We start from the raw sequence: 27,967 nt of genomic DNA on the forward strand, positions 1-27,967 counted from the left end.
TGGTTTACATTCTATGTTATGGTTTACGTTCTGTGTTATGGTTTACGTTCTGTGTTATGGTTTACTTTCTGTGTTATAGTTTACTTTTTGTGTTATGGTTTACATTCTGTGTTATAGTTTACTTTCTGTATCATAGTTTACACTCTTTGTTATGGTTTACTTTCTTTGTTATGGTTTACTTTCTTTGTTATGGTTTACACTCTGTGTTATGGTTTACACTCTGTGTTATGGTTTACATTCTGTGTTATAGTTTACTTTCTGTATCATAGTTTGCACTCTTTGTTATGGTTAACTTTCTTTGTTATAGTTTACTTTCTTTGTTATGGTTTACTCTCTTTGTTATGGTTTACTCTCTGTGTTATGGTTTACATTCTGTGTTATAGTTTACTCTCTGTGTTATGGTTTACTTTCTGTGTTATGGTTTACTTTCTTTGTTATGGTTTGCACTCTGTGTTATTGTTTACACTCTCTGTTATGGTTAATTTCTGCATTATGGTTTCCCAGCGCAGCATATATATTTATATATAAACTGACAACCGTTTAAGAGATGTTTTACATATTTGGTTACGCATCAATTGTCTATAAAGAATTCGTATCTATACTATTTATAAAATTTTGTAATCTGCATCGTAACAACGCTATACATATTTAAACTTTGACTATAATTCCCATAAAACGACAGCATGTGATGTTCTGTTTTGTCCCCAGAAAATTCAACATATTTCAGTATCTGATTGATGAATTCTGTACGACATTGGGTATATTAGGTACACGAGATCCTGAGATAACACCCCTGTTACACATGATGATCATGTGCCCGCTTGAATTGCACCTGATAACATAAGGGAACTTTATATATTGATATGTAAATATTAACCTATGTTCCGTACGGCCAGAGCGTGGACCACGATACACTAACAGGTAGGCTGTATTCACGTTTCTTTTTCTTTTGACAATTTTATTATTGAGACATATCGATATTTATTTCTGTTATTTGTTTGATTAATTACATTTATATGTTATGTTCATTGCTGTAGGAATTATGGCAATAAGAAAGAAGCGAACTAAACAAATATTAAAAAAAAACAATTGTGATCTTGTGTTTTGGTCTATAGCTATGTCTATATATTATCTACCAGATATCTATTTGTAACTTCTACAGACCTATTACTTACCGATATTATGGTAACAGCATGGTTATAAAATAACTTACCTGTAGATATAGCAAGTATCTATATATAGAATCGTCGGTCTTTAATAACGATGTTTTGTAACGACCACAACTATTTATTACCAGTATCAATTGAGGATTGCTATATATCTGTAACACCAATTTCGACAACTACTTGTCTATAGAGACCACATGCATATGTCATATTTGCTGTATACAGGTATACAGAAATCTGGTAAACATCATCTTTATATCTATAATGTCACAAACATTATAATTCTATTACGGACACAGGTAAATAATACGTAAAGAACTACCTGTATATCAAAGCCGAGTTTACAAACAGGTTCTAAATAGTTATATAGACAGATAACTATTGAAATCATGATGGTTACCTACCATCAGCAAAGGTTTTGGTTTTATAAAAAAAAAAACCCTGTTCATCTTAATTGATATGTGTTGGATAACAAAGACATTTTACATCCGTAGATCCAGGGATACCAGGTGACATAATGAGCCTTCTTTTGCATGTGTGCATCCTTGGTTTGGTTGGCATCGTTAGTGCTGCTGACACCAACAAAAGCCATACAGCAATATCGGTATGCATAGTTTGAACTATCACAATGTAGTACTGTAAATTAGCGAGATGTACAACAAAAGCTTAAGAATGCGTCAGAATTTACCTCATTATTCAAAGAGGAAAACAGCTGCGTGATCATTTCTTGGTTGACTTTTTTCAGGTTCGCACTTTACTTAAGGTAAATAACAGATATGATAACAGTGCTATCTGATTATAATGTCACATTAATATTCTTTAAAAATCAACTTTAACATATCGCCTATATCATAAATCATCTATACACATCTGAACTCCGTGTACACTCATCAGAACTTGGTTTTATTCACAACTTTTCTCAGAAAATTATAATAACGAAAAGCAAATAATGAATCACAAATCTAGAGACGAGACAATAGCGTATTGGTAAAGAACAAAATTAACAAAAAGTAATTTATAACTAACAGTAAAAATTACTCCCGCGAAAAAGAAGGTCAAAGGTCCAAATGAAATGTTCTAGGTTCAAAAAGGTTCTTGAAAACTTCACCTGAGAAGTCACTCAATCATTGTGAAATGTATGAAAGTTTTTCGCATTTCTAAATCGAAGATGAATGTAAATTAAACCAAAACAAAAATAAAGCAGAAACTAAAAGTTTAAAAGCACAATCTATGCAAAATAGACTTGAATGAAATTTTCAGTAATAAGCAACACAGAAAAAAATACTTCATTATCAAAATTAGCTATGATGATGAATCATACATAACGAAAAGATACATTTCTGTTTTGTTTATGATCAATCAGAGTACTGGTGTTTGATCATTACTAATTACCCATGTTCAAGAAGTATTATTTCTACTTGTCATGGCTATCTACGTGCCGGTAATTTTTGTGTGCATTTCTAGGGATTCTTTTATGGCTTATGGAAAACCAATTTGATATGTAGCACACTATGATAGAACAACAACCATATTGTATACTTTAACCCGTAGATGATCCTATTTATACAATAAGAAACACCGCCATATTTTACTTTTAGCGCCAAGGAATTAAGCCGGATGCTGACTGTGGAAAGGAAGAAAAGAATTGTTTCCAGAAATGCCATTACAATGGTTGCGAGTTCAGGGTTACATGGAAACAAATCGATAATTACGTCGAATTTGAAGTTATTCAAGATACTTTGTCTGTGTTCAATTTAAATGTGTGGATCGCTATAGGATTCTCGGAGAACCAAGAAATGGTAAAACAAAAGATTTTTTCAAAAGTCTTTCTTTACTCTTTCTTTTAAACACACGCCTTTTGGTTTCATCAATTATATATGTATATGAAATGATTATCCATGTAATTATATAAATTCAGAAAAACTCCAAATGGCATCTAGTTCATCATCAGAAGTAATCTGTAATACACTTCATCAATCAGTATACTAAGTATGAGCAAAATAACCAACGAGACTGACAAGAAATTAAGAAAAATAAAATGCACATGCGTGATATGTCAGTTGGACAGGACAGGTCACACTATATATTATGTGTGGTTCTGTCCACTTAGCCTCGATTGCCCCTTGCTTATGTATACAATGTACTACATTGGTACCCTAGGAGGGAGATGTTTCTAGTTATGATTTCATATTTTGAAAATTGGTGATGATTTTTTTAACAAAATAATCCTATTACACTAATATTTGGCAAATCCAATATTTTTTTAGAACAAACGTTTTGCAACCTAATTAACAATCTGCTTTCATATTTCTTTATTTTTATGAACTATTTTCCTACACTGACATGTGGTCGGATGAAATAATTTCACTTTGCATGGCATGAACACGCATTTTACGTAATTACATACCTACAGAAAGGAACCAGTGTGGTGATGTGCTTGTATAACGAATTATCGCCATCAGTAGAACTTGGCTATAACCCAAGACACTACTTCCAAAAGTTACATGACGTAAGTAAGCGTTTATTTTATCTCGTCAACCTAGAACTTGATATTAACCTAAGGAACACATTTTTGAATGGATATGAGTGGTTAACGAGATGGATAGCTATAATATCGGAATTATTATAACTTTGAAAGCTATTCACATGCGTTTTAATTTAAGAGGTAATATGTAAAACAGAAACACAGTGGGCTCCTCGATCAGTGTACAATTAATAAACCATTTAAACAGTCGTCGCTGTAGATCAGTTTATTATATCTATTTGCACTTGAAAGTGGTTTATGTTGTTGTTTCATACACTGGTATGTTAATCCATAGTGTACATACTTAAGCTTGGTTCAATGCATAAATAAATTCTGCTCTGTAGTGTTGTATCTCAATATAAAACGTCGTTTTAATTTCTGAATCTACTATCTCATTTTAAAAAGTTCACTGACAAATGCTACTTAAACATTCTTGCTTTTTTTTCTTCTTTTTTTTCCTTATGAAGCTTACTTGTTCTTTTTAGACGGCAAACATACTTAGGAAAACCAGTGCTTCGTTCGTCGATTTGATTTTCACCTGTAAGTTTCAGCGTCGAATTAAAACCGAACTAAATCACGTTGCGTCGCTGTCGAACCCGTCATACCTGCTAGTTGGCCAGGGTGCTGTCGATCTAATTTCAGGTAATACTATACACTCGTCAAAGATAAATATGATTGGCTTTTTACTGAAACATTGTTTTATTCATTTTACCATTGATAAGATGAGATTGGTGTATATTTCAGGACACACACATAGATGATTTATAGGGGTAAACGTTTCTTGTTCTTTAAGATTTCAATTCAATGCGTTCAAGTCAATTTCAGTTATAACAAAATCCCATTTAATATAGTTAAGAGTACACCCAGGATCGTCATCAAGGGCATTACTAACGTTGTCAAGAACTCTTATAGTAGATATTTTAGAAAGACTCTGACTCTCTGATAGAAAAGGAACTTTGTAAAATTAGACTTTTTTCATTTGTTTCAATATGTTTTTGATATATCCAAAGACGGAACCAGTTGTGCCGGCATATAAGAAAACTCCTAATTAGGTCCTCGACTGGTAAAACTATTATTACAGTTCCTGCTTACAAAAAGACTTGCTTGACAACCAGGGTATCGCTATCTCACAATATCTTGATTTTCCAAAGGCGTAATACTATCCAATCATTCTTCAGTATTGAAATATTTCAAAACTCCTGATAGTGAGAGGGATGTGGATCCACCTTATTTAAACTGAATTCCTTAACTTAAGAATTATTTTAATCAATGTTTTATTGCTTGCTAGTATCTATTCATCTTAAGCCTTTATCTAAACTTCTTACTACCATGGCTGCAGTAGTCCTATTAGGACACTGTTTACTTAAATAATTGGAATGTGGATCTTGAATTTTTTTTTTTATTATTCTTGAACATCCGCCAGTTAAGAATGGTTCTAACCTCAAAACAGTTCGAGTTTATCTACTCTTTATACTACCATTTTCCATCTCAAACATGAGGAACTCCCCCATTCCCTTGCAAAGTATCATAGTGCATATTTCGTAAAGCATGCGACTAGAGCTCATACAAAATACGTCCTAGATGAAATTGTGAGAAAAATTGAATGTCTTTGTTGAGTTTGATGATAAGATTTCCAACAGACTATTCGCATACCAATGGAAAGAAAATGTGTCATCTTCTCTTGTCTGACTTGTTATTGGAGAGCTTATCAGAACAAGTAATATAGACCTTGAAAAGTCCTATTTACATATAGATATATTGACGATGAGTATCTTTCAATAACAAAACTTTATTGACCATGTCAATCAGAGATACCCTGCAGAACTCTAGTCAAGGACTATACTCTTGAAAACCATCCGCTTACCTTGATATTAATTATAACGTAAACAACAATGACAGATTGTAACTAAGATGTATCATAAGCGAGATGGTTTCAATTATCCTATTAATGATTTCTAAATTTCTAAACAACAAATCCCTTCATTACCTACCTATGGTGTGAACATGTCCCCATTGATTCAATATTCAAGGGCTTATTCCTATTATAACGATTGCCGTGACAATTAACAATTGAAGGTTTCCAGAGATACAAGTTAATGAGGGCTATGGGAAAGTTTTATGGTCGAAATCATGAGATTTGTAAAACGGATGTCGTTGGTGAAGAAGCTTACTCTTTTGGAGCATCTGGTCATATTCCCCTTATCCTTATCATGAGTCACCATGCAGGTCTATATTTTAAAAAGTTTGTTAAGTTTTGATCATTGTTTTGTTATTATGTCGATAATCGTTGTTTGTTTTAAAAGCAGGAAATGCTATACCTTCCGCGAAACACCTGGTTTTGTTCACCTGGTAAATGTTCAACGATCCCATTTTGACTCTTCTTTCATCACTGTAAGATCTCTTAATTAAGAACACCATGTTGGGCGCACTAATCATATGTCACTTGTGTTTTGTTAAAGGCAAGCCTGATCGACATAATGAAATTCCAGCATGCTCGAACAGGAAACTGAATTTCATCCGTGGTCCTGATTATCCAACCACTACGTCTACTCCTGACATTACGATAAAGGTAGATATTGTAATTACTCACTTATCAACATCCGTTATATTAGAATACATCTGCAGTTAATCTCCCTCGGCTTTTTGTATTCATTAACGCGCTGCAAGAACAAAATATGCATACATAAGGGTGAGTGTTTGGATGTGTGTATGTATGCGTAAGTGTGGTGTATGTGATTATTCTATATGATGTGTGCAGAACGGTATGTGTTAAATGTCTTGTGATTGCAAATTTGCTACATTTCTTTTGTATAAAATCAGCGGCGAATATTATAGTTATATAGTTATTTCTATTAATAGTTATAATCATTAAGTTAGACGTCAATACATTCGACAGCATAGCTTAACGATCAATACTAATTACTGTCTAACAAAAGATATAGTAAAACTATACTAAAATCTCCTTTACAACCCTAGAAATCTTACAAATACAGAACCTTTATTCCAGCCTGCTCCATTTGTACCGGAATCAAAGTGTGGAGTGACAAAAGGTTGTTTCCGCAGTTGTGACGATACGGGGCAGTGTTCATACCAAGTGACGTGGGAGGAGGCTGGAGATTATATAGACTTTACAATGTCACGGAATATCAATGCTGTAGACAACGTCTGGATAGCTCTCGGGATATCAGATGATACTAACATGGTAAGATAGCTCTCGGGATATCAGATGATACTAACATGGTAAGATAGCTCTTTTGACATCAGATGATACTAACATGGTAAGATAGCTCTTTGGACATCAGATGATACTAACATGGTAAGATAGCTCTCGGGATATCGGATGATACTAACATGGTAAGATAGCTCTTTGGACATCAGATGATACTAACATGGTAAGATAGCCCTCGGGATATCAGATGATACTTACATGGTAAGATAGCTCTTTGGACATCAGATGATACTAACATGGTAAGATAGCTCTCGGGATATCGGATGATACTAACATGGTAAGATAGCTCTTTGGACATCAGATGATACTAACATGGTAAGATAGCACTCGGGATATCAGATGATACTTACATGGTAAGATAGCTCTCGGGATATCAGATGATACTTACATGGTAAGATAGCTCTTTGGACATCAGATGATACTTACATGGTAAGATAGCCCTCGGGATATCAGATGATACTAACATGGTGAGATAGCTCTTGGGACATCAGATGATACTTACATGGTAAGATAGCTTTTTGGACATCAGATGATACTTACATGGTAAGATAGCTCTCGGGATATCAGATGATACTAACATGGTAAGATAGCTCTTTGGACATCAGATGATACTTACATGGTAAGATAGCTCTCGGGATATCAGATGATACTTACATGGTAAGATAGCTCTTTGGACATCAGATGATACTTACATGGTAAGATAGCCCTCGGGATATCGGATGATACTAACATGGTAAGATAGCCCTCGGGATATCAGATGATACTAACATGGTGAGATAGCTCTTGGGACATCAGATGATACTTACATGGTAAGATAGCTCTCAGGACATCAGATGATACTTACATGGTAAGATAGCCCTCGGGATATCAGATGATACTAACATGGTGAGATAGCTCTTGGGACATCAGATGATACTTACATGGTAAGATAGCTTTTTGGACATCAGATGATACTAACATGGTAAGATAGATCTTGGGACATCAGATGATACAAACATGGTAAGATAGCTCTTTGGACATCAGATGATACAAACATGGTAAGATGACTCTCGGGATATCAGATGATACAAATACGGTAAGATAGCTCTTTGGACATCATATGATACTAACATGGTAAGATAGCTCCTGGGACATCAGATGATACAAACATGGTAAGATAGATCTTGGGACATCAGATGATACAAACATGGTAAGATGACTCTCGGGATATCAGATGATACAAATACGGTAAGATAGCTCTTTGGACATCATATGATACTAACATGGTAAGATAGCTCTTTGGACATCAGATGATACTAACATGGTAAGATAGTTCTCAGAATAACAGATGATACTTACATGGTAAGATAGCTCTCGGGACATCAGATGATACTTTCATGGTAATATAGCTCTCAGAATATCAGATGATACTAACATGGTAATATAGCTCTCAGAATATCATATCATACTTACATGGTAATATAGCTCTCGGGACATCGGATGATACTTTCATGGTAATAAAGCTCTCAGAATATCAGATGATACTAACATGGTAAGATAGCTCTCGGGGTATCAGATGATACTTTCATGATGAGTGTAACTAATATTTACTACATGTGCCAGTTAATTCGATAGTCGAAAACCTGTTCCCATTATCACAATTTTCTTGACAGATGTTATCTACAGACTAAATAAAGTAATAAAGTAAAATTTTGTGAGATAAAAGTTGACGAAGACCATGGAACCGTTTTTTTTGTCGAAATCATGTCATCAATTAGTAATATTTTATTTGCCCGTGCGATATGAAGTGAGATGTGTTTGATGCTCGTGACCTGCATTGTCTTTGTAGCTACCTTAGTTATTATTTTTGGGACAGAATTTTACCTTCATTCGACATAGATTATCATGACGGTAGTCGTTTATGAGGAACGCGCTTATCCTTAAGGAACATCTGGTCTTAATCATTTATAGGGTTTATAAATCGATGTTTTGTCCTCATTTTAATGATTTGAGAGCTATGATTTTGTTTACATGAGGATATTATTGGTTGTTGTTATGGTAACGTCTATATAGAAGAGATAATACAAACAAACATTTTGGATATTAGTTTTTTGCAGTCATTTGGAAGAAGGAATAAGTTTGTTAAAGTTGATATAGAAACAACAATATATATGTTTTGTACGAATATTGATTTGTAAAAGATTTGTTTACATCAATGTTTTCGCTACAGAAAAACACCAGTGTTATCATGTGTAAGGATACGAATGACAGCATTTCAGTGGAGCTCGGCTACAATCCCGGATACGCGTACAACACAGTGGCAACGGTAAGTATGTTTGATGTTTGTAACCCTGTACTAGTCATGTAGAATGCATCGGGTAATTGTTTCATTATTAACATGACGTCTCGCCGTACAATTAGGTCAGTAATGAGCGCGTAAAACACTATATAATTTAGATGATTTCTCTGAAAAAATACACGAAAACAAATTCTACCTCTGTTTATTACGAAACACATTTTATTCATTTCCAGAATACCAGCGATCTTGTTAACACCAGCGGGTCACTCGAAGATGGAATCTTCACCTGTAGATTCCAACGCAGAAAGATAATCTCTGACTTCAATAACACATTCTCATTAACTGAAAAACACTTTCTTATTGTGGCCAATGGTACTTTAGTGGCTGGTAAGATATATCAATAACTAAAAACCTTTTCATTTTCACCCTCATTATTTTCAATAAGAGCACACATTAATATCCAATATTCCAATTTATAAACAGGAATATACACCTGTGCTTTAATTGATATTCCATAATGAAATTGATGAAAGGATTGAATTATGGAGATTTTGCACATCACCATCCAGATTTTGATCTTTCTTTTGATCTGTTTTGAGCTTCCGCTACCGCCTCCTGGCGCCAACACTTTAGGCCATTAGCGTCACTGGCGGGTCCTAGAAGGATAAACAACAATTTTGGCTCTGTTCTCACCTTGTTTTGAAAAGTTCTAATTTCCAGTGCTTTTCTTCCATTTTTTTCAAGCAATTGCTAACATTATGTACAATCATCTTGAATAGGAGTACCAGCCAAACACACCACCGCCCCGATTGTAAGTCCAGAAAAACAAGACTTCACCCACATCGTCCCAGAGTCTACCACGGTAAATCCAGGGGAGATAACTACACAGGTAGGCATTGGTGGTTATGTCTTATCAGATGACAGATTGAATGTATTAATGAAATATACTATGGAATAATACTTATGCATAGAAAAAGTACTCTCCCGATTTAAAAAAAGAATTCTGGATCTTCATCAATGGCTTAAAGCGGCGAAATTAACACTATAGCTGTCGCTTTGTTCTGTAGTATAATACTATCTATGTATAATTGGTTTCTATCTCAGCCAGGACCGATCACCCCTGACGCAGACTGTGGAGTCACTAAAGGGTGTTTCTCCAGCTGTGACAGTAAGGACAGTTGTATGTTTCAAGTGACGTGGCAGGAGGCTGGAGATTATATAGACTTTACAATGTCACGGAATATCAGTGCTGTAGACAACGTGTGGATAGCTCTCGGGATATCAGATGATACTAACATGGTAAGATAGCTCGTGGGACATCAGATGATACTCAAATGGTAAGATAGCTCTTTGGACATCAGATGATACTAACATGGTAAGATAGCTCTCGTGATATCAGATGATACTTACATGGTAAGATAGCTCTTTGGACATCAGATGATACTAACACGGTAAGGTAGCTCTCGTGATATCAGATGATACTTACATAGTAAGATAGCTCTTTGGACATCAGATGATACTAACACGGTAAGGTAGCTCTCGTGATATCAGATGATACTTACATAGTAAGATAGCTCTTTGGACATCAGATGATACTAACATGGTAAGATAGCTCTCGGGATATCAGATGATACCTACATGGTAAGATAGCTCTCAGGATTTAAGATGATACTTACATGGTGAGTGTAACTAATATTTACTACATATGACAGTTAATTCGTTAGTCAAAAACTTACTCCAATTATCATGATTTTCGTGACAGATGTCGTGTACAGACTAAACAAAATCAAGATTTTGTGAGATACAAGTTGATGAAGGCCATGGAACAATTTTATTGTCCGCATCATCTTGACATTAAGAAATATTCTATTTGCCTTTGCGATATGAAGTGAGATGTGTTTGATGCTTGTGAATTATGGTGCCATATTCACTACCTTGGTTCTTATTTTTGGGATAGAATTTTACCATCATTCGACATAAATTAGCATGACGAGTGTCGTCTACGAGGAACGCGCTTAATCTTTCGGGACGCCTGGTCTTAATCGCTTTTAGGATTTACAAATTGATATTTTGTCCTCATTTTAATGATTTGAGAGTCATTATTCCGTTTAGATGTACATATCGTTGGTTGTTGTTATGATAACGTCTATATAAAAGAGATGGGAAAAACAAACATTTTAGATAATACTTTTTAGCATCCATTTGGAAGAAGGAATAAGTTTGTTAAAGAGATATAAAAGCAACAAAATATATATTTTGTACAAATATTGATTTGTAAAAAAGTTGTTTACATCTACATTTTTGCTACAGAAAAACACCAGTGTTATCATGTGTAAGGACGCGAATGGAAACATTTCAGTGGAGCTCGGCTACAATCCCGGATACGCGTACAACACAGTGGCAACGGTAAGTATGTTTGATGTTTTTCTAACTCTGTACTAGTCGTGTATAATGCAAAGCGTGATTGTTTCATTATTAAGATGACGTGTCTGCGTGCAATCTGAAAAAATATACGAAAATCATTTCTACCTCTGATTATTACGAAATGCATTTTGTTCATTTCCAGAATACCAGCGATCTTGTTAACACCAGCGGGTCACTCGAAGATGGAATCTTCACCTGTAGATTCCAACGCAGAAAGATAATCTCTGACTTCAATAACACATTCTCATTAACTGAAAAACACTTTCTTATTGTGGCCAATGGTACTTTAGTGGCTGGTAAGATATATCAATGATTAAAATCCATTTCATTTCCACACTCATTATTTTCAATAAGAGCACACATTAATATCCAATAATCCAATATATAAACAGGAATATACACCTGTGCTTTAATTGATATTCCATAATGAAATTGATGAAAGGATTGAATTTTGGAGATTTTGCACATCACCATCCAGATTTTGATCTTTCTTTTGATCTGTTTTGAGTTTCCGCTACCGCCTCCTGGTGCCAACACTTTAGGCCATTAGCGTCACTGGCGGGTCCTAGAAGGATAAACACAATTTTGGCTCTGTTCTCACCTAGTATTGAAAAATGCTAATTTCCAGTGCTTTTCTTCCATCATTTTACACGCACTAGCTAACATTATGTACAAACATCTTGAACAGGAGTACCATCCAAACACACCACCGCCCCGATTGTTAGTCCAGAAAAAGAAGACTTCACCCACATCGTCCCAGAATATACTACGGTTAACCCAGGGGAGATAACTACACAGGTATGTTTTCGAGGTTATGTCTTCTTAACAGACAGATTAAATGTATTAATTGAATATCTGCTATGAAATGAAGTTATGCAAAGAAAAAGTGCTCTCCCGATTTAAAAAAAAATGTCTGAACCTTCATCTATGGTTTAAAGGGGCGAAATTACCACTGTAGCTGTCGCTATGTTCTGTAGTGAAATACAATCTATGTTAACTGGTTTCTATCACAGCCAGGACCGATCGTCCCTGACGCAGACTGTGGAGTCACTAAAGGGTGTTTCTCTAGCTGTGACAGTAAGGACAGTTGTATGTTTCAAGTGACGTGGCAGGAGGCTGGAGATTATATAGACTTTACTATGTCACGAAATATCAGTGCTGTAGACAACGTGTGGATAGCTCTCGGGATATCAGATGATACTAACATGGTAAGATAGCTCTCGGGATATCGGATCATACTAACATGGTAAGATAGTTCTCGGGATATCAGATGGAACTTACATGGTAGGATAGCTCTCAGGATATCAGATGATACTTACATGGTAAGAAAGCTCTCGGGATATCGGATGATACTAACATGGTAAGATAGCTCTCGTGATATCAGATGATACTTACATGGTAAGATAGCTCTCGTGACATCAGATGATACTAACATGGTAAAATAGCTCTCGGGATATCAGATGATACTTACATGGTAAGATAGCTCTCAGGATTTAAGATGATACTTACATGGTGAGTGTTACTAATATTTACTACATATGACAGTTAATTCGTTTGTCAAAAACTTACTCCAATTATCATGATTTTCGTGACAGATGTCGTGTACAGACTAAACAAAAACAAGATTTTGTGAGATACAAGTTGATGAAGACCATGGAAAAGTTTTATTATCGGCATCATGATGTAGTTAAGAAATATTTTATTTGCATGTGCGATATGAAGTGAGATGTGTTTGATGCTCGTGACTTATGGTATCATTTTCACTACCTTGGTTCTTAATTTGGAAATAGAATTTTACCGCTATTCGACATAGTTTAGGATGACGTGTGTCATCTACGAGGAACGTGCTTAATTTTTCGGAACACCTGGTCTTAACCGCTTTTAGGATATAAAAATCTAGATTTTGTCCTCATTTTAATGATTTGAGAGTCATTGTTCCGTTTAGATATCGATATTGTTGTATGTTGTTATGATAACGTCTATAGAATGAGATAGGAAAAAACAAACATTTTAGATAATACTTTTTAGCATCCATTTGGAAGAAGGAATAAGTTTGTTAAAGAGATATAAAAGCAACAAAATATATATTTTGTACAAATATTGATTTGTAAAAAAAGTTGTTTTCATCTACATTTTCGCTACAGAAAAACACCAGTGTTATCATGTGTAAGGACGCGAATGGAAACATTTCAGTGGAGCTCGGCTACAATCCCGGATATGCGTACAACACAGTGGCAACGGTAAGTATGTTTGATGTTTTTCTAACTCTGTACTAGTCGTGTATAATGCAAAGCGTGATTGTTTCATTATTGAGATGACGTGTCTCCGTGCAATTAGGTCAGTAATGAGCGCGTAAAACACTATATAATTGATTTCTCTGAAACAAATATACAAAAATCAAACTCTAACTCTGATTTTTACGAAATGCATTTTGTTCATTTCCAGAATACCAGCGATCTTGTTAACACCAGCGGGTCACTCGAAGATGGAATCTTCACCTGTAGATTCCAACGCAAAAAGATAATCTCTGACTTCAATAACACATTCTCATTAAATGAAAAACACTTTCTTATTGTGGCCAATGGTACTTTAGTGGCTGGTAAGATATATCAATGATTAAAATCCATTTCATTTCCACACTCATTATTTTCAATAAGAGCACACAAAATGATGAAAGGATTGAATGATGGAGATTTTGCACATAACCATCCAGATTTTGACCTTTCTTTCGATCTGTTTTGAGTTTCCACTACCGCCTCCTAGGTGCCAACACTTTAGGCCATTAGCGTCACTAGAGAGTCCTCTGTTCACATTTTGTATTGGTAAGCGCTAATTTACAGTGCTTTTCTGCCATCATTTTACACGCACTAGCTAACATTATGTACAAACATCTTGAACAGGAGTACCATCCAAACACACCACCGCCCCGATTGTAAGTCCAGAAAAAGAAGACTTCACCCACATCGTCCCAGAATATACTACGGTTAACCCAGGGGAGATAACTACACAGGTATGCTTTCGAGGTTATGTCTTCTTAACAGACAGATTAAATGTATTAATTGAATATCTACTATGAAATGAAGTTATGCAAACAAAAAAGTGCTCTCCCGATTTAAAAAAAAATGTCTGAACCTTCATCTGTGGTTTAAAGGGGCGAAATTACCACTGTAGCTGTAGCTGTGTTCTGTAGTGAAATACAATCTATGTTAACTGGTTTCTATCTCAGTCAGGACCGATCGTCCCTGACGCAGAGTGTGGAGTCACTAAAGGGTGTTTCTCTAGCTGTGACAGTAAGGACAGTTGTATATTTCAAGTGACGTGGCAGGAGGCTGGAGATTATATAGACTTTACAATGTCACAGACTATCAGTGGTGTAGACAACGTCTGGATAGCTCTCGGGATATCAGATGATACTAACATGGTAAGATGACTCTCGGGATATCAGATGATACTTACATGGTAAGATAGCTCTCAGGATATCAGATGATACTTACATGGTAAGATAGCTCTCGGAATATCAGATCATACTTACATGGTAAGATAGCTCTCGGAATATCAGATGATACTTACATGGTAAGATAACTCTCAGGACATCGGATAATACTTACATGGTGAGTATAACTAATATTTACTACATGTGACAGTTAATTTCGATGGTCAACAACTTGTTCCCATTTTCATGATTTTCGTGACAGATGTCGACTATCGACTAAACAAAACAAATTTTTTGAGATACAAGTTGATGAAGGCCATGAAACAGTTTTATTTTCCGCATCATGATGTCATTAAGAAATATTTTATTTGCCTGTGCGATATGAAGTGAGATGTGTTTGATGCTTGAGAATTATGCTGCCATTTTCACTACCTTGGTTCTTATTTTGGGTGGGAATTTTACCATCATTAGACATAAATTAGCATGACGAGTGTCGTCTATGAGGAACGCGCTTAATCTTTCGGAACGCCTGGTCTTAATCGCTTTGAGGATTTACAAATTTATATTTTGTCCTCATTTTAATGATTTGAGAGTCATTATTCCGTTTAGATGTACATATTGTTGGTTGTTGTTATGATAACGTCTATATAAAAGAGATGGGAAAAACAAACATTTCAGATATTAGTTTTTAGCAGCCATTTGGAAGAAGGAATAAGTTTGTTAAAGTGATATAAAAACAACAAATATATATTTTGTATGAATATTGATTCGTTAAAGATTTGTTAACACAAACATTTTTGCTACAGAAAAACACCAGTGTTATCATGTGTAAGGATGCGAATGGCAGCATTTCAGTGGAGCTCGGCTACAATCCCGGATATGTGTACAACACAGTGGCAACGGTAAGTATATTTGATGTTTCTAACCCTATACTAGTCGTGAGGAATGCATAGCGTATTTTTTTTTTGCATTAACATGACGTGTCTCTCTCTGAAAAAAATATACGAAAATCAAATTCTACCTCTGATTATTACGTAATGCATTTTGTTCATTTCCAGAATACCAGCGATCTTGTTAACACCAGCGGGTCACTCGAAGATGGAATCTTCACCTGTAGATTCCAACGCAGAAAGATAATCTCTGACTTCAATAACACATTCTCATTAACTGAAAAACACTTTCTTATTGTGGCCAATGGTACTTTAGTGGCTGGTAAGATATATTAATGACTAAAAACCGTTTCATTTCCACCCTCATTATTTTCAGTAGGAACACACATTAACATTACATAATTCAATATCTAAATAGGAATATACACCTTTGCTTCTTTTGAAATGCCATAATGAAAATGATGAAAGGATAGAATTGTGGAGATTTTGCACATCCTCATCCAGATTTTGACTTTTCGTTCGACCTGTTTTGAGTTTCCACTATCGCCTCCTAGGTGCCAACACTTTAAGCCATTAGCGTTACTGGAGAGTCCTAGAAGAATGACACAACAATTGTGACTCTGTTGTCATTTTTTATTGAAAAGCGGTAATTCACAGTGCTTTTCTTCAATCATTTTACAAGCACTAGCTAACATTATGTACAAACATCTTGAACAGGAGTACCATCCAAACACACCACCGCCCCGATTGTAAGTCCACAAAAACAAGACTTCACCCACATCGTCCCAGAACATACCACGGTTAACCCAGGGGAGATAACTACACAGGTAGGTTTTCGAGGTTATGTCTTATCAACAGACAGATTAAATGTATTAATTGATATCTGCTATGGAATGATAGTTACGCATAAAAAGTACTCTCGTTATTAAAAAATAGAATCTCTGGATCTTCATCGATGGTTTAAAGAAATGAAATTATCGCTGTAGCTGTCGTTCTGTTATGTAGTGAAATACAATCTATATATAATGTGTTTCTATCCCAGCCAGGGCCAATCGTCCCTGACGCAGATTGTGGAGTCACTAAAGGGTGTTTCTCTAGCTGTGACAGTAAGGACAGTTGTATGTTTCAAGTGACGTGGCAGGAGGCTGGAGATTATATAGACTTTACAATGTCACAGAATATTAGTGCTGTAGACAACGTCTGGATAGCTCTCGGGATATCAGATGACACCAACATGGTAATACACTTTAGATTTTACCAATATTAATGCTTCAGGTCCTTGTGACAACGTGTGTTGTTGTGTTTTTTTTCCAGTTTTGTAATCAGGATGAATACATAAAGATTAACTTCAATTGAAGCCTCTATTTTGTTGCGATCTTAAAATTAAAATTTGCATTCCACTAAATGTGTATTAATGCTCCACGGATGATGTACGAGAATATGGCAAAGGCGAACTGATCGCTCAATCAATCAATTTGCTTTAACTTGGAATTCAGAGCTACACTCAGTTTGATCTACAAGTTTGTTCAGATTAGTTTTCACATATTCACGTCAACGAACAGAACCATCAGAAACGATATCAGATACTCATAGGAGCAGTAAAAATAACTTTACCTGGTTAAATGTTCAGAGAAAACGTGTTGCTTAAGGTTAAAATGGTTCATTAAACAATGCCTTCAATTGTATGTTATAGAAAAACACCAGTGTAATCATGTGTAAGGAGTCGAATGGCAGCATTTCAGTGGAGCTCGGCTATAATCCCGGATACGCGTACAACACTGTAGCAACGGTTGGTATACAGTAGATAAAGATTATCAAAATTATTTGGTCTAATAAAGATTGTATAATTAATATTTCAACTTTAAGAGTCGGAACAAATTAATTGCTTCATAATTGAATTTCATTAATGTTTAATTATTTCTACAAATCGTACCCCATTAAATCAACCATTGTTCTGTTTAGCCTGTGCGCTTTTTTGTGAAATCCTATAGAGATGACTTCCCATAAAGTATGGAACTCGCTGAATATGGATATACCATTGATTAATTTGTGACAGAATACCAGTGACCTTATACATACCGGAGGATTGCACGAAGATGGAGTCTTCAAATGCAGTTTCCAACGTAGAAAGACAATCGAGGACTTCAATAACACTTTCTCTTTGACTGAGAAACGCTTCCTCATAATTGCCAATGGCCTTCTGGCGTCTGGTAATATGTTACAAGGAGTTTTTTTTTCGTTTTTAAAACAATTCAACTAAAAGGCATTTGTTTTATATCGTTGGCGTCCTTTATAAAGGATTTGTATTGAAGTAATTACGATGACTAAATAAAGCAAGTTAAAGCTGACAACGCAAGTTAAAAAAACTGTCGTTTTGAAATTTAAAAAAATAAAATGATTTGAAATGTACCCTGTGTAAATATATATCTTCCGGTCTCCGTTTCCTAGGAACCGTTGCCTATAACACAAGAATGTACAGATCCCCAGTCTCGTATCCAAGACTTCAACTAAAATGTCTGCAACTTCTTTGGAAACGATGACCGGAAGAAATATATTTATCACAGTGAGCATCTCCAAATCATTTCAAACATTATGTTTTTATTTCATTTCAAAACCAAAGCTTTTTAACGTCGTTTGCTGAGTATTGTAATGTTGTTAGATCCTGGGGTTAGATAGGGCTCACATTGTATGCTTTATTCACCCAGCGATTTTTAATGACAAATAATCACCCCAATTGTTTTGTTCTGTTTGTTTTTGTTTGCATTTTGATCATTTCTTTTCTTTTCTATATTACCTTTGATAACATACAATGGTATGCAAATAGTATGTTAAAAAGTTAATTGTATTGATAGGTTACAAAACTACGTACATATGAGAACACTTGTAATAGATAAGAAAGTATGTATATATTTATGAATTTCAAGTAGGCATAGAAAGGTTGTAAAATGGTAAATATAAATTGGTGGTAGTGATAGCTATATGGCTAGTCACATGATAAACCGGTAATAGTAGTAGTAGTAGTAGTAGTAGTAGTAGTAGTAGTTGTAGTAGTAGTAGTAGCAGTAGCAGTAGTAGTAGTGGTAGTAGTGGTAGTAGTAGTAGTAGTAGTAGTAGTGGTAGTAGTAGTTGTAGTAGTAGTAGTAGTAGTAGTAGTAGTAGTAGTAGTGGTAGTAGTAGTGGTAGTAGTAGTTGTAGTGGTAGTAGTAGTAGTAGTAGTAGTAGTATATAAAGGTTAATGAGGATGGCAGATTCAAACAAGGATCAGAGGTAACTCAAATTAAAGTTGTGCATCTGATTATCATATGGACAGGTATCCCACAGAAGCACACCTCCGAACCCGTAGTCAGCCCTGATAAGGAGGATTTTATTCATATCGTCCCCGATACTACACCGGTAAACCCAGGGGAGATAACCACCCAGGTAAACACATACTTCAATTTAGAGTTTCCAGTTAGAAAACACAAAAGCTGATTTTCAATATTTGAATTAGTTGCTTTAAATGTTTCTGCAGATATTAGGGTTTTTTTTGGTTTTTTTTTATTCATAATGTTTTATTATTTTAATCCACCAATGTGTGGTACATTTGATCCTATATATATCCGGCTAACGATACTGACAATGATCTATTATTGAATGATCCATTTTGTTCCTATATAGTATGATATATTTATTTATCATTTTTTTTTTTTTTTTTTTTTGCACTCAGAAATGATCTGATTGTCATGTTATTTATCATAACATAAGTTATGTTGGTCCAATTGATCAATAAGTATCTGATATAGTTGATTTAATTTTATTAGAAATATATTATCTTATCGAAATGTACGAGCTTTTTGAATATTTATCTGACCTACATGTAAGATATTAGGTTCATCAAGCACTTTATCGTTTCATGTGGAATGCAGGGTCAAAGTTATCAATATATTAGACAATTCAGAGTGTTAGATTGAGTAGAAAGATTTATTTGCTGATAATGTCTGAATCTCCTTTTTTTGCTAATGTAATTTCAAGGGGAAAATGCAAACAATGTAATTAAAAGATTATAGATATATCATAACATATAAGAAAACTGAATTTTTAGTCAATACAATTGAAGGAAAATTGATTGTAACTCATCGGATATCAGTGTTTCCTAATATAGTCAAATGTCTTTATCTCGAAGTCAATAAGGCCATAAAAACTAGTATTCGAAGTAACGAGTATATCTTACATAGAAATATTACCGTCGAAATATAATTTTGAGTTCGATTTGAGCAGTATCTTCGAGTTATCGGAGTTCGAGATAACGATGTTTCCCTATATATAATATGTGTACAATTCGCATCCATGTATGTAAATACAGTACGGTCCAGGTATTCATATCATCTTATAGACCACTTCCACTATAATCATGATAGGACGCCGATGTGGCGTAGTGGTATAGGCGTCAGGGCACGAATCAAAGTTGTCTCCTTCGTCAGTTGTGTTACTATGTAATATATATATATCTTTATATACATATATCTTTATATATCAGAGTGGGACGTCCATAGTAAAAGATCCCGAGTGCGGTAAAACAAAGGGGTGTTTCTCGGACTGCAAGGGACAATCCTGTACATATCTAGTCACGTGGCAAAGCGAACCCAAGACCAAAACCATTCTGTTTGAAATCGCCTCCGCTGTAACGCCTAGTGTGGACGATTGGATTGCTATAGCGTTATCACCCAATGGAAAAATGGTAAAATATTATTCACGTATCCGCATATGATTTTCTTTCAAGAATTAAGCCTAACACATATTTTTTTCTTTCTACCGCAAATAGTTTTAGGTAATTTGTAAAGAGAAGACATGGAAAAGCATTTACTGTTAAATCAATTTGATTTAATAATATCTTTAGAAATTTATAAATATTAACCACGACGGGAAAATATTATGTATATAAGTAGTAAATAGTGTTGGAATGAAGTTGAATATCGTGTTTTTATTTTTTCATGAAAAGATTGTAATGAAATTATTTGAAATGTTCATTCTTCATTTATTTTTAGGCTAAATCTAGTGTCATGATGTGTATATTGAAGAACGGTGTAGTTACCACAGAGCTTGGTTACAATACGGATGACCCTACCTACCAGCCACTTACTAATGTAATATAATATGCCATCCATTCATTGCATTTATAATTCTGTATTTTGAACAGTACACCGACATTTTTTATTTAAAATTCTGCTCAAACAGTTACCTCCCAGGCAGCGTCATTTATCAAATGGGTAAAAGTTTAACCATATTCGGATTATATTTTGTATCTAATTATGAAGTATTATTTATATAATAATATTTACAATCCAAAAATGCAAATGAAACCAGTATCAAACAATAGAAACATAACAAGGATAGTTCAATTTAAACATGAAAACAACTATGCCAAAGTTTATAATAATAAAAGAGGCCAAAAATTCTCTGATATCACAAAAGAAAGGTGTTTTATTTAGTATTATTATTTTCCCCTTTAATTTCATACAGAAAACCGAATATCTGTCAGATATGAGTGGCTCCATAGAAGGCAGCATAATGAGATGCATTTTCCAGAGAGCAGATCGCGTCTCGGGCACTCTTAATACCGATAGTATGAAGATATTCGACCTCGACAAACAATGGTATCTTCTTTTTGCTCATGGACTAGCGCCATCAGGTAAAACCATTGTCAACACTACATCAAGTTCACTACTGACGTAACAGAGGACCATAGTGTTAAACTTGTAAATAATTCTTTGATATAAAGAATTTTGAATCAAAAGAAGTTTTAGTCCTGTGTAAATTATTTTACGTTACATTGTCTCTATATTAAGATCATTCTATGAGATTTTTTTATATAGCTTTAGCTGTTGAGCGTATGGCTAGTTAGCCAGATGTCCCAGTCTCGATCCTTAGAGAAGGCAATGAAATAACAATAACTCTGTATGTAAAATAATGACAGGGGTTCCCGAGAGACATAAAGACAAGCCGACAAAGAGTAAAGGAAAGATAGATTTCCAAAAGACAGCAGACACTGGCATGGGAAAGCAGGAGTCTGCACTTGTCAAGTTACACGGTATATGCATTTTAGTTTTATTTGATCTCGACTTCAATTATACTTTTTTACCTATTTTAAAATTAGTTTTACCGAAAGATTTAAATTATAAAAACTCATTTAATTTATTTATGTATTCATTTATTATTTGTTTATTTATTTATTTTTATTATTTCTTTATTTTACACATAAACTTCATTGCCAGAAATTGCATTGCCTTTTGATATCAATATTTTGATATTTTGTCTCGTACTACTCTGGACTGTTATTAATTTTGATATCCAAGTTGTCTTTTCTCAGTGCCAATTTTGTACAGCATCATCTTTTTGTCTCTATATCTTAATTTATGCAACATATCCTTTCCTTTTACACTATGCCACATCACAAGATATGAAGAGATCTAATTTTGTTGCTTTTAAACTGTTACAATACCTTCCGTATAATATCATCTATCGAAATACAATCTCTCAAGGGCTTATGTTAATTGCTTCATATATTCGACGTAAAGTGAAGATCGTTGTATCTTATCTGAAGTATATATTTATAGCTCAAGTTAAACTGTAAAGAATTATTTCACAGAAAGTTTTGCTTTAAATTTAAGGTGGCACAAGTAGACGCTTGTTTAGAAAAATCCGCCTTCAAATATCGGGGGGAAACCTTACATTGTATAAAAAAAACAATAATAAGCCATAATTGTTCTGATCAATTATAAACTATGAATAGAAAAGCACACAAATATGAATCAATGACAACTTACTTACATTCACTTTGATAATTCAGGTTTTCTTATGATACTCGCTTGGATTATATTATCCACTTCCGGTATGCTGATTGCGCGGTATTTCAAGCCAATTCTTCGCAAGAAAGTCAATGGAAAACATCTCTGGTTTCAGGTAAATCTTTACTAGATTTATTTACATTCAATATTCAAGCATTAGTCATAACACAAATGAATCATCCGCAACAGATTTTATTTCCGTTGCCGTAGTGTATCCTCATTTATGCATAACCTGTCAACTCTTTTGCTTATTGTTAGTATATCGTGAGCGGGTGGGGTGCCCTACTGGGTGTCTACGGCAATATGCTTCAGTTAGGTAGCACAGTAAAATCTGTATTAGTTCCACGCTATCACAGGGAGGCAAACACAAGCATATCGCAGCTTCTAAAACACACGCACGCTTCCCGCATATCATTCGCTGTTGATATGCCGTTAAGCAATACTAGCCTTTACTTAACCTGTCAACCATTGTTTTTCGGAAAAATAAAAACGCAGATATTCTTTCACTGATGTGTATGTAATGGGGTTTGTCTCAGAAACATTAGCAGCGATATATTATGTGAAATTTAATACAAATATGCGTTTTCAATATTTAATCATTAGCGATGATCTTTTTTACGAAAATGTCATAAACGTTTGGTTGCATTTAATAAAAATATAACTGCGTCCTTTTCATGTTAAATAGTATATATATCAGGAGCAATATTTTTAAATACGTTAAAATAATTGTTTTGTCCTTCTTTCAGGTCCACAGGACGTGTATGTGTACAGTAGTGGTACTTACATTGACCGCCCTTATCATCATTTTTATCGAAGTAGGAGGATTTAGTAAGGTAATGTATGATTATAAAGAGGGAAACAGGTCTGATGATTATCCATGATATTCCAATATTATGATAGAGTGACCAACATTCGATTACATTTCCATTGTATGAATTAAATTATACGAAATATCCATTATCCATTTATTAAAGGAAATTTAGCTCAAATATCCTCAGGTTACCTTTGTCTAAATCATTTTCCCGAAATATATCATTACATTTCTATTCAGGTTTGTGTTTATTCTACTACGTTTTGAATGAAACCAGAAATTTGTACCGAATGTGATTTCACAATGATACGCCGATGTCTTTTGGGGATCACTGCGAAAGCGATAATGACATTTAATCACTAGTTTATAGTCTCTTAAGGATATCTAGCTTCACCGATTCATGTTTATAATAGCTTACAAGTTGATGACGTGATATAACATTCCTTTGTATTGTAGATAAGTGTCCCTGACAATATTGCCTACGTTAAACTTCATCCTTTACTAGGCTTGATCATCGTCGTGTTGATGTTACTGAATGTAAGTTCCAAACAAATTCATCGTTAAAGTTTAAGTCAATTTAAGACTTCTTTTTTTATAAGTCAAAGAAAACATTTCACATAATCATGAGTAGTTTATGCTTTTATATTATTTTAGTGTTTTCGAATGAAATAATGCTGTTAAGTAATAACTGCACTAATTTTAGTTCTATATATTATTATCGACGACGGGTATTGTTGATGCGCTAATTTACTTTTGTGTGTACGTATTTAATTTCAGTTATGCGCGAAAATTTGAGGGTGCCAAAATAAATGTGTTTTTAGTATAATACTAGTAATTGATTTCGACAAACATTGACCTAAACTGTTCATTGACTTTCCTCCAGCCGATGATGGCGTTTTTCCGTTGTGACCATGACCATCCATACCGCCCAATATTTAACTGGCTTCATTGGGGCGTGGCATTTGTTGTGCAATTTCTCGCAGGTAAAGCTTATTGATTTATAATGTCGTACAAGCTTCAGTATATCTTATTTTACTTAACCAACTAAAATGATTGCAATTTATGAATTCAGATATTTTGAAGATAAAAGAATTAACACATTCACACATACGACATAAAATTTTACACATTTCAGCTAATATTTGTTATCTAAACGAATAAGAGCATGAATGAATTAATGTACATAACAGCATAATATTGCCAAAGTTGTTTGCTTATATCTCGAACAATTCATTAATTGATTTTGAAATTAAATTAAATTGAACAAAATTTACATGGCGGGTGTTGTCGTGACCTAGATTTACATGGCGGGTGTTGTCGTTCAAACAGAAAACGCTTATTCACCTGGAACATCGGACCTTACTTTCCTTGCACTTTCTTTTATAGATATTTTGTCCATATTTTGCTCTATTTTTATCGATTGTGAGTTAGAATAACGCTTTGTTAGCAATTTTTTGTTGTTTTTAAGAATGGCTCGAAATGATATATTCCAGGTTTCAATATCAGCTTCGGATTTCACTTAGACAAAGTCAATATGCCAGTCGATCATGCCCTGGTCGTCATGTATACATTCACGGCAACATTTATTGGAACGTACATCGTTTATGAGGTCACCAAGTGCATTTTGAAGCGAAAAAAGTGTAAGTTCAATATGTATGTGTTATCAAAATCTGTTTAAGTAATGTTTTCGTTACAGGAGATAATTTTTCGCCTGTAAGTTACAAATATGAGAGTATTTATCTGAATGATTATCTTCATCATTAAGTTAATTATTTATTCCAAACAATCTTATTCTTGATCGGTTATGTTAATACGTAAAAGTAGGGGTGGTATTGGGGGGATGTTGACGTGGGCTTGCACATAGTGTTCAACAAGTTAACATAAATGTGTTTGTGTTTCCCGGTTTGGGTGGGGGGGGGGGGGGGGGTGTGATTTTTATGTCAGCATGGCATGTCGTTATCATGAATGTGTTTGTGTTTCCCTGTTCGGGCAGGAGGAGGGGGGGGATTTTGATGTCAGCATGGCTTGTCGTTATCATGAAAGTGTTGCATGTTTACCTGTACGGGGTGGGGGTTGATTTTGATGTCAGCATGGCTTGTCGTTATCATAAATATGGTGTTGCATGTTTCCCTGTTCTTTACAATGTTATCGTTATTGAAAACTTGAAGACAAAATAAGACTCATGGTGGATATTTTATTTTAGTGGCATCTGAACCGACCGGCTAATGAGGTTTTACTGCATATGAAAGAGGTATGCATATTATATCGATATATTAATGTGAATGTATGAATATATTTCTTCTTGTTGGTCTGTTACAGCAAACAAACCGAGTGAGGAAATAGACCAATTCTCAGAGGATCTTAATTTGGTTAATGACGACGAAACCGAAAGTGTAAGTGATCAAAATAGTTAAAGAATTACATAAATGACACACGAGTAATAAGCACTTTAAATATTAATTAAGTACAGCAATAAATACATTAAATACCGAATAATGAATAGAATAACATAACCGTTGTCACACTAGTATATAAGCTTTAATGTGTTTTTAACTTCTGATATACCGTATAACTGTATATTCAGTTGTTTTTTTTATATCGTTTTAATTTATTATGAAGTAATCCATAAGATATCCCATGGGGCTTTTTGATTTGATTGATTACAAAAACGAGTGGATTATACGGTTAATAGCTGTGTTTGAAATATGGGTATCAATTGATGAACGTCCATACCTTACTAATGTATTTCATCACTTTATCCACTAGTGTATTTTATCAATTTATCCATTGATGTATTTTATCAATTCATCCATTGATGTATTTTATCAATTTATCCACTAGTGTATCTCATCATTGTATCCACTGATGTATTTTATCAATTTATCCACTGATGTATTTCATCATATGCATATGTACTTTATCCACGGGTGTATTTTAGCACTTTTTCTACTTATGTATTATATCACTTTATCCACAGATTATTTTTTCACTTAATTTACATGCTCTAAACTGTTTTGTTTTTCTATACAGCCAAACTATACCAGTTTCAAGTATATCTTTGGATTCCACGTGATTTCAATGCTCTCTTATGGTATAACACTGATGGCGTTTCTGTTGTCCGGGTAACATGGTGATGGCTTTCGCACCCTCGTGGAGGACTATGTGTCTGCTGACTGTTATGTTGAGCTGTCGCTCTTTTACGCCATTTGTTTGTTTCATGACAGACAATGGATACATTGTGACATTGATAAGTAATGCAACCAACCACACCTCGTGTATATGTTAGCAGGTACAAAGGGACAGTACTCCAGCTAAGACGTTAATGTAAAATACCTTTATTTTAAATCCATCGTGTAAATCTTGTATTGTGTGGTGAACAGGTTTAGTGATATTACTCTTAAAAAACAAAAGTGTACTATCACATGATTGGGTTAACATCAAACTCTGATATAATCTTCACTGGCATCTTCTGATTGGTGAAATGTGAAATATATATTGTATATATATTATACTTTCTTCTGCCCTCATGCCTTATTCATCGCATTGATGTACCACTATTTTTACAAAATGTCCGCTTGATGTTTACCAGATCAATAACCAGGCATTTGTCCAGGTAAATAATGAAGATAATTATATTAGTACTTTGATGTTTAAATGATAATCGAATATAAAGTGAATGGTCTTAATAGATCTATCGATTTTGATTTCTAGGCATGTTTACGTTCCAGACAATCTGATCAATTAATACCTTTGTGTAATTATTCCGTATTTGTTAACTCAGATCCGTGAGCATTGCTCATTTAAATGTGTATAACTGTTCATTGATAATAGATAAGATAATAGACATAAGAGTATATTTAAATGGTGCTACATATGTGTAACATATCATTGTCGTAATAGAGACATCATACTAATATCAGTTTACTCAATTAAGCTATGAGATTACACTTTAAACAAACATAATTTTGTATCTAGAAAGGCGAGATTAATGTTTATTAAAGTATCAAGTACCACCAAGTACCAAGGACCAAGATTAAAAATTTTATTTGAAATTGCAAAAATGTATTTGTGATTTGTCTCAAGAAAGTTTCTTTCATCCAAAAAAAAGACAGAATTTGAAGTGAAATGAAGGTATTCCCACAGCATAATTAGATTTCGATTAGTGAAAAGATTGTTGTCAGTGCCGAAATATCGGTGAAAAGAGTATTCCGTTATACAGAACAGGCGGTTAACAATACAAGATTCATAGTCCAGCTAAGCCCTCCACAAGGTAAACTATTATCTATCATTTGAACACAAATTCATTCATTCTTTTAATTTGTTATTTGGAACATTGAAGACGCTGCACTGCAGCACCCTATATACAAATAAAGATTTGATAAAATTAC

The 27,967-nt window shown here is 34.3% G+C and overlaps 1 protein-coding gene across 1 annotated transcript; it reads left to right on the plus strand.

The window, feature by feature from the left end:
- The first annotated feature begins 900 nt into the window (after positions 1-900).
- Positions 901-27,963, plus strand: LOC117327508. Its single transcript, XM_033884538.1, has 37 exons — positions 901-921; positions 1,661-1,770; positions 2,765-2,965; positions 3,580-3,675; positions 4,176-4,332; positions 6,150-6,259; positions 6,698-6,892; positions 9,129-9,224; positions 9,431-9,584; positions 9,977-10,086; positions 10,302-10,496; positions 11,508-11,603; positions 11,764-11,917; positions 12,310-12,419; positions 12,635-12,829; positions 13,766-13,861; positions 14,067-14,220; positions 14,522-14,631; positions 14,848-15,042; positions 15,861-15,956; positions 16,113-16,266; positions 16,662-16,771; positions 16,987-17,181; positions 17,638-17,733; positions 18,001-18,154; positions 19,255-19,364; positions 20,461-20,661; positions 20,969-21,067; positions 21,444-21,612; positions 21,898-22,011; positions 22,771-22,883; positions 23,515-23,601; positions 24,036-24,116; positions 24,463-24,562; positions 25,073-25,219; positions 25,899-25,972; positions 26,610-27,963. The coding sequence occupies exons 2-37, from the start codon at positions 1,684-1,686 to the stop codon at positions 26,703-26,705; spliced, it is 4,707 nt and encodes a 1,568-aa protein (XP_033740429.1). The 5' UTR covers positions 901-921; positions 1,661-1,683; the 3' UTR covers positions 26,706-27,963.
- Positions 27,964-27,967: the final 4 nt, after the last annotated feature.

The sequence above is a fragment of the Pecten maximus genome, chromosome 5, assembly GCF_902652985.1.
Source record: "Pecten maximus chromosome 5, xPecMax1.1, whole genome shotgun sequence".
Taxonomy (NCBI): Eukaryota; Metazoa; Mollusca; class Bivalvia; order Pectinida; family Pectinidae; genus Pecten; species Pecten maximus.

What these genes read in the sequence shown, in the direction of transcription:
- LOC117327508 (XM_033884538.1), top strand. Translation starts at nt 1,684, where the DNA reads ATGAGCCTTCTTTTGCATGTGTGCATCCTTGGTTTGGTTGGCATCGTT. An exon ending in TATCAGATGATACTAACATG is followed by an intron (nt 6,893 to 9,128) that starts GTAAGATAGCTC and finishes TTTTCGCTACAG; the next exon opens with AAAAACACCAGTGTTATCAT. An exon ending in CCTACCAGCCACTTACTAAT is followed by an intron (nt 21,068 to 21,443) that starts GTAATATAATAT and finishes AATTTCATACAG; the next exon opens with AAAACCGAATATCTGTCAGA.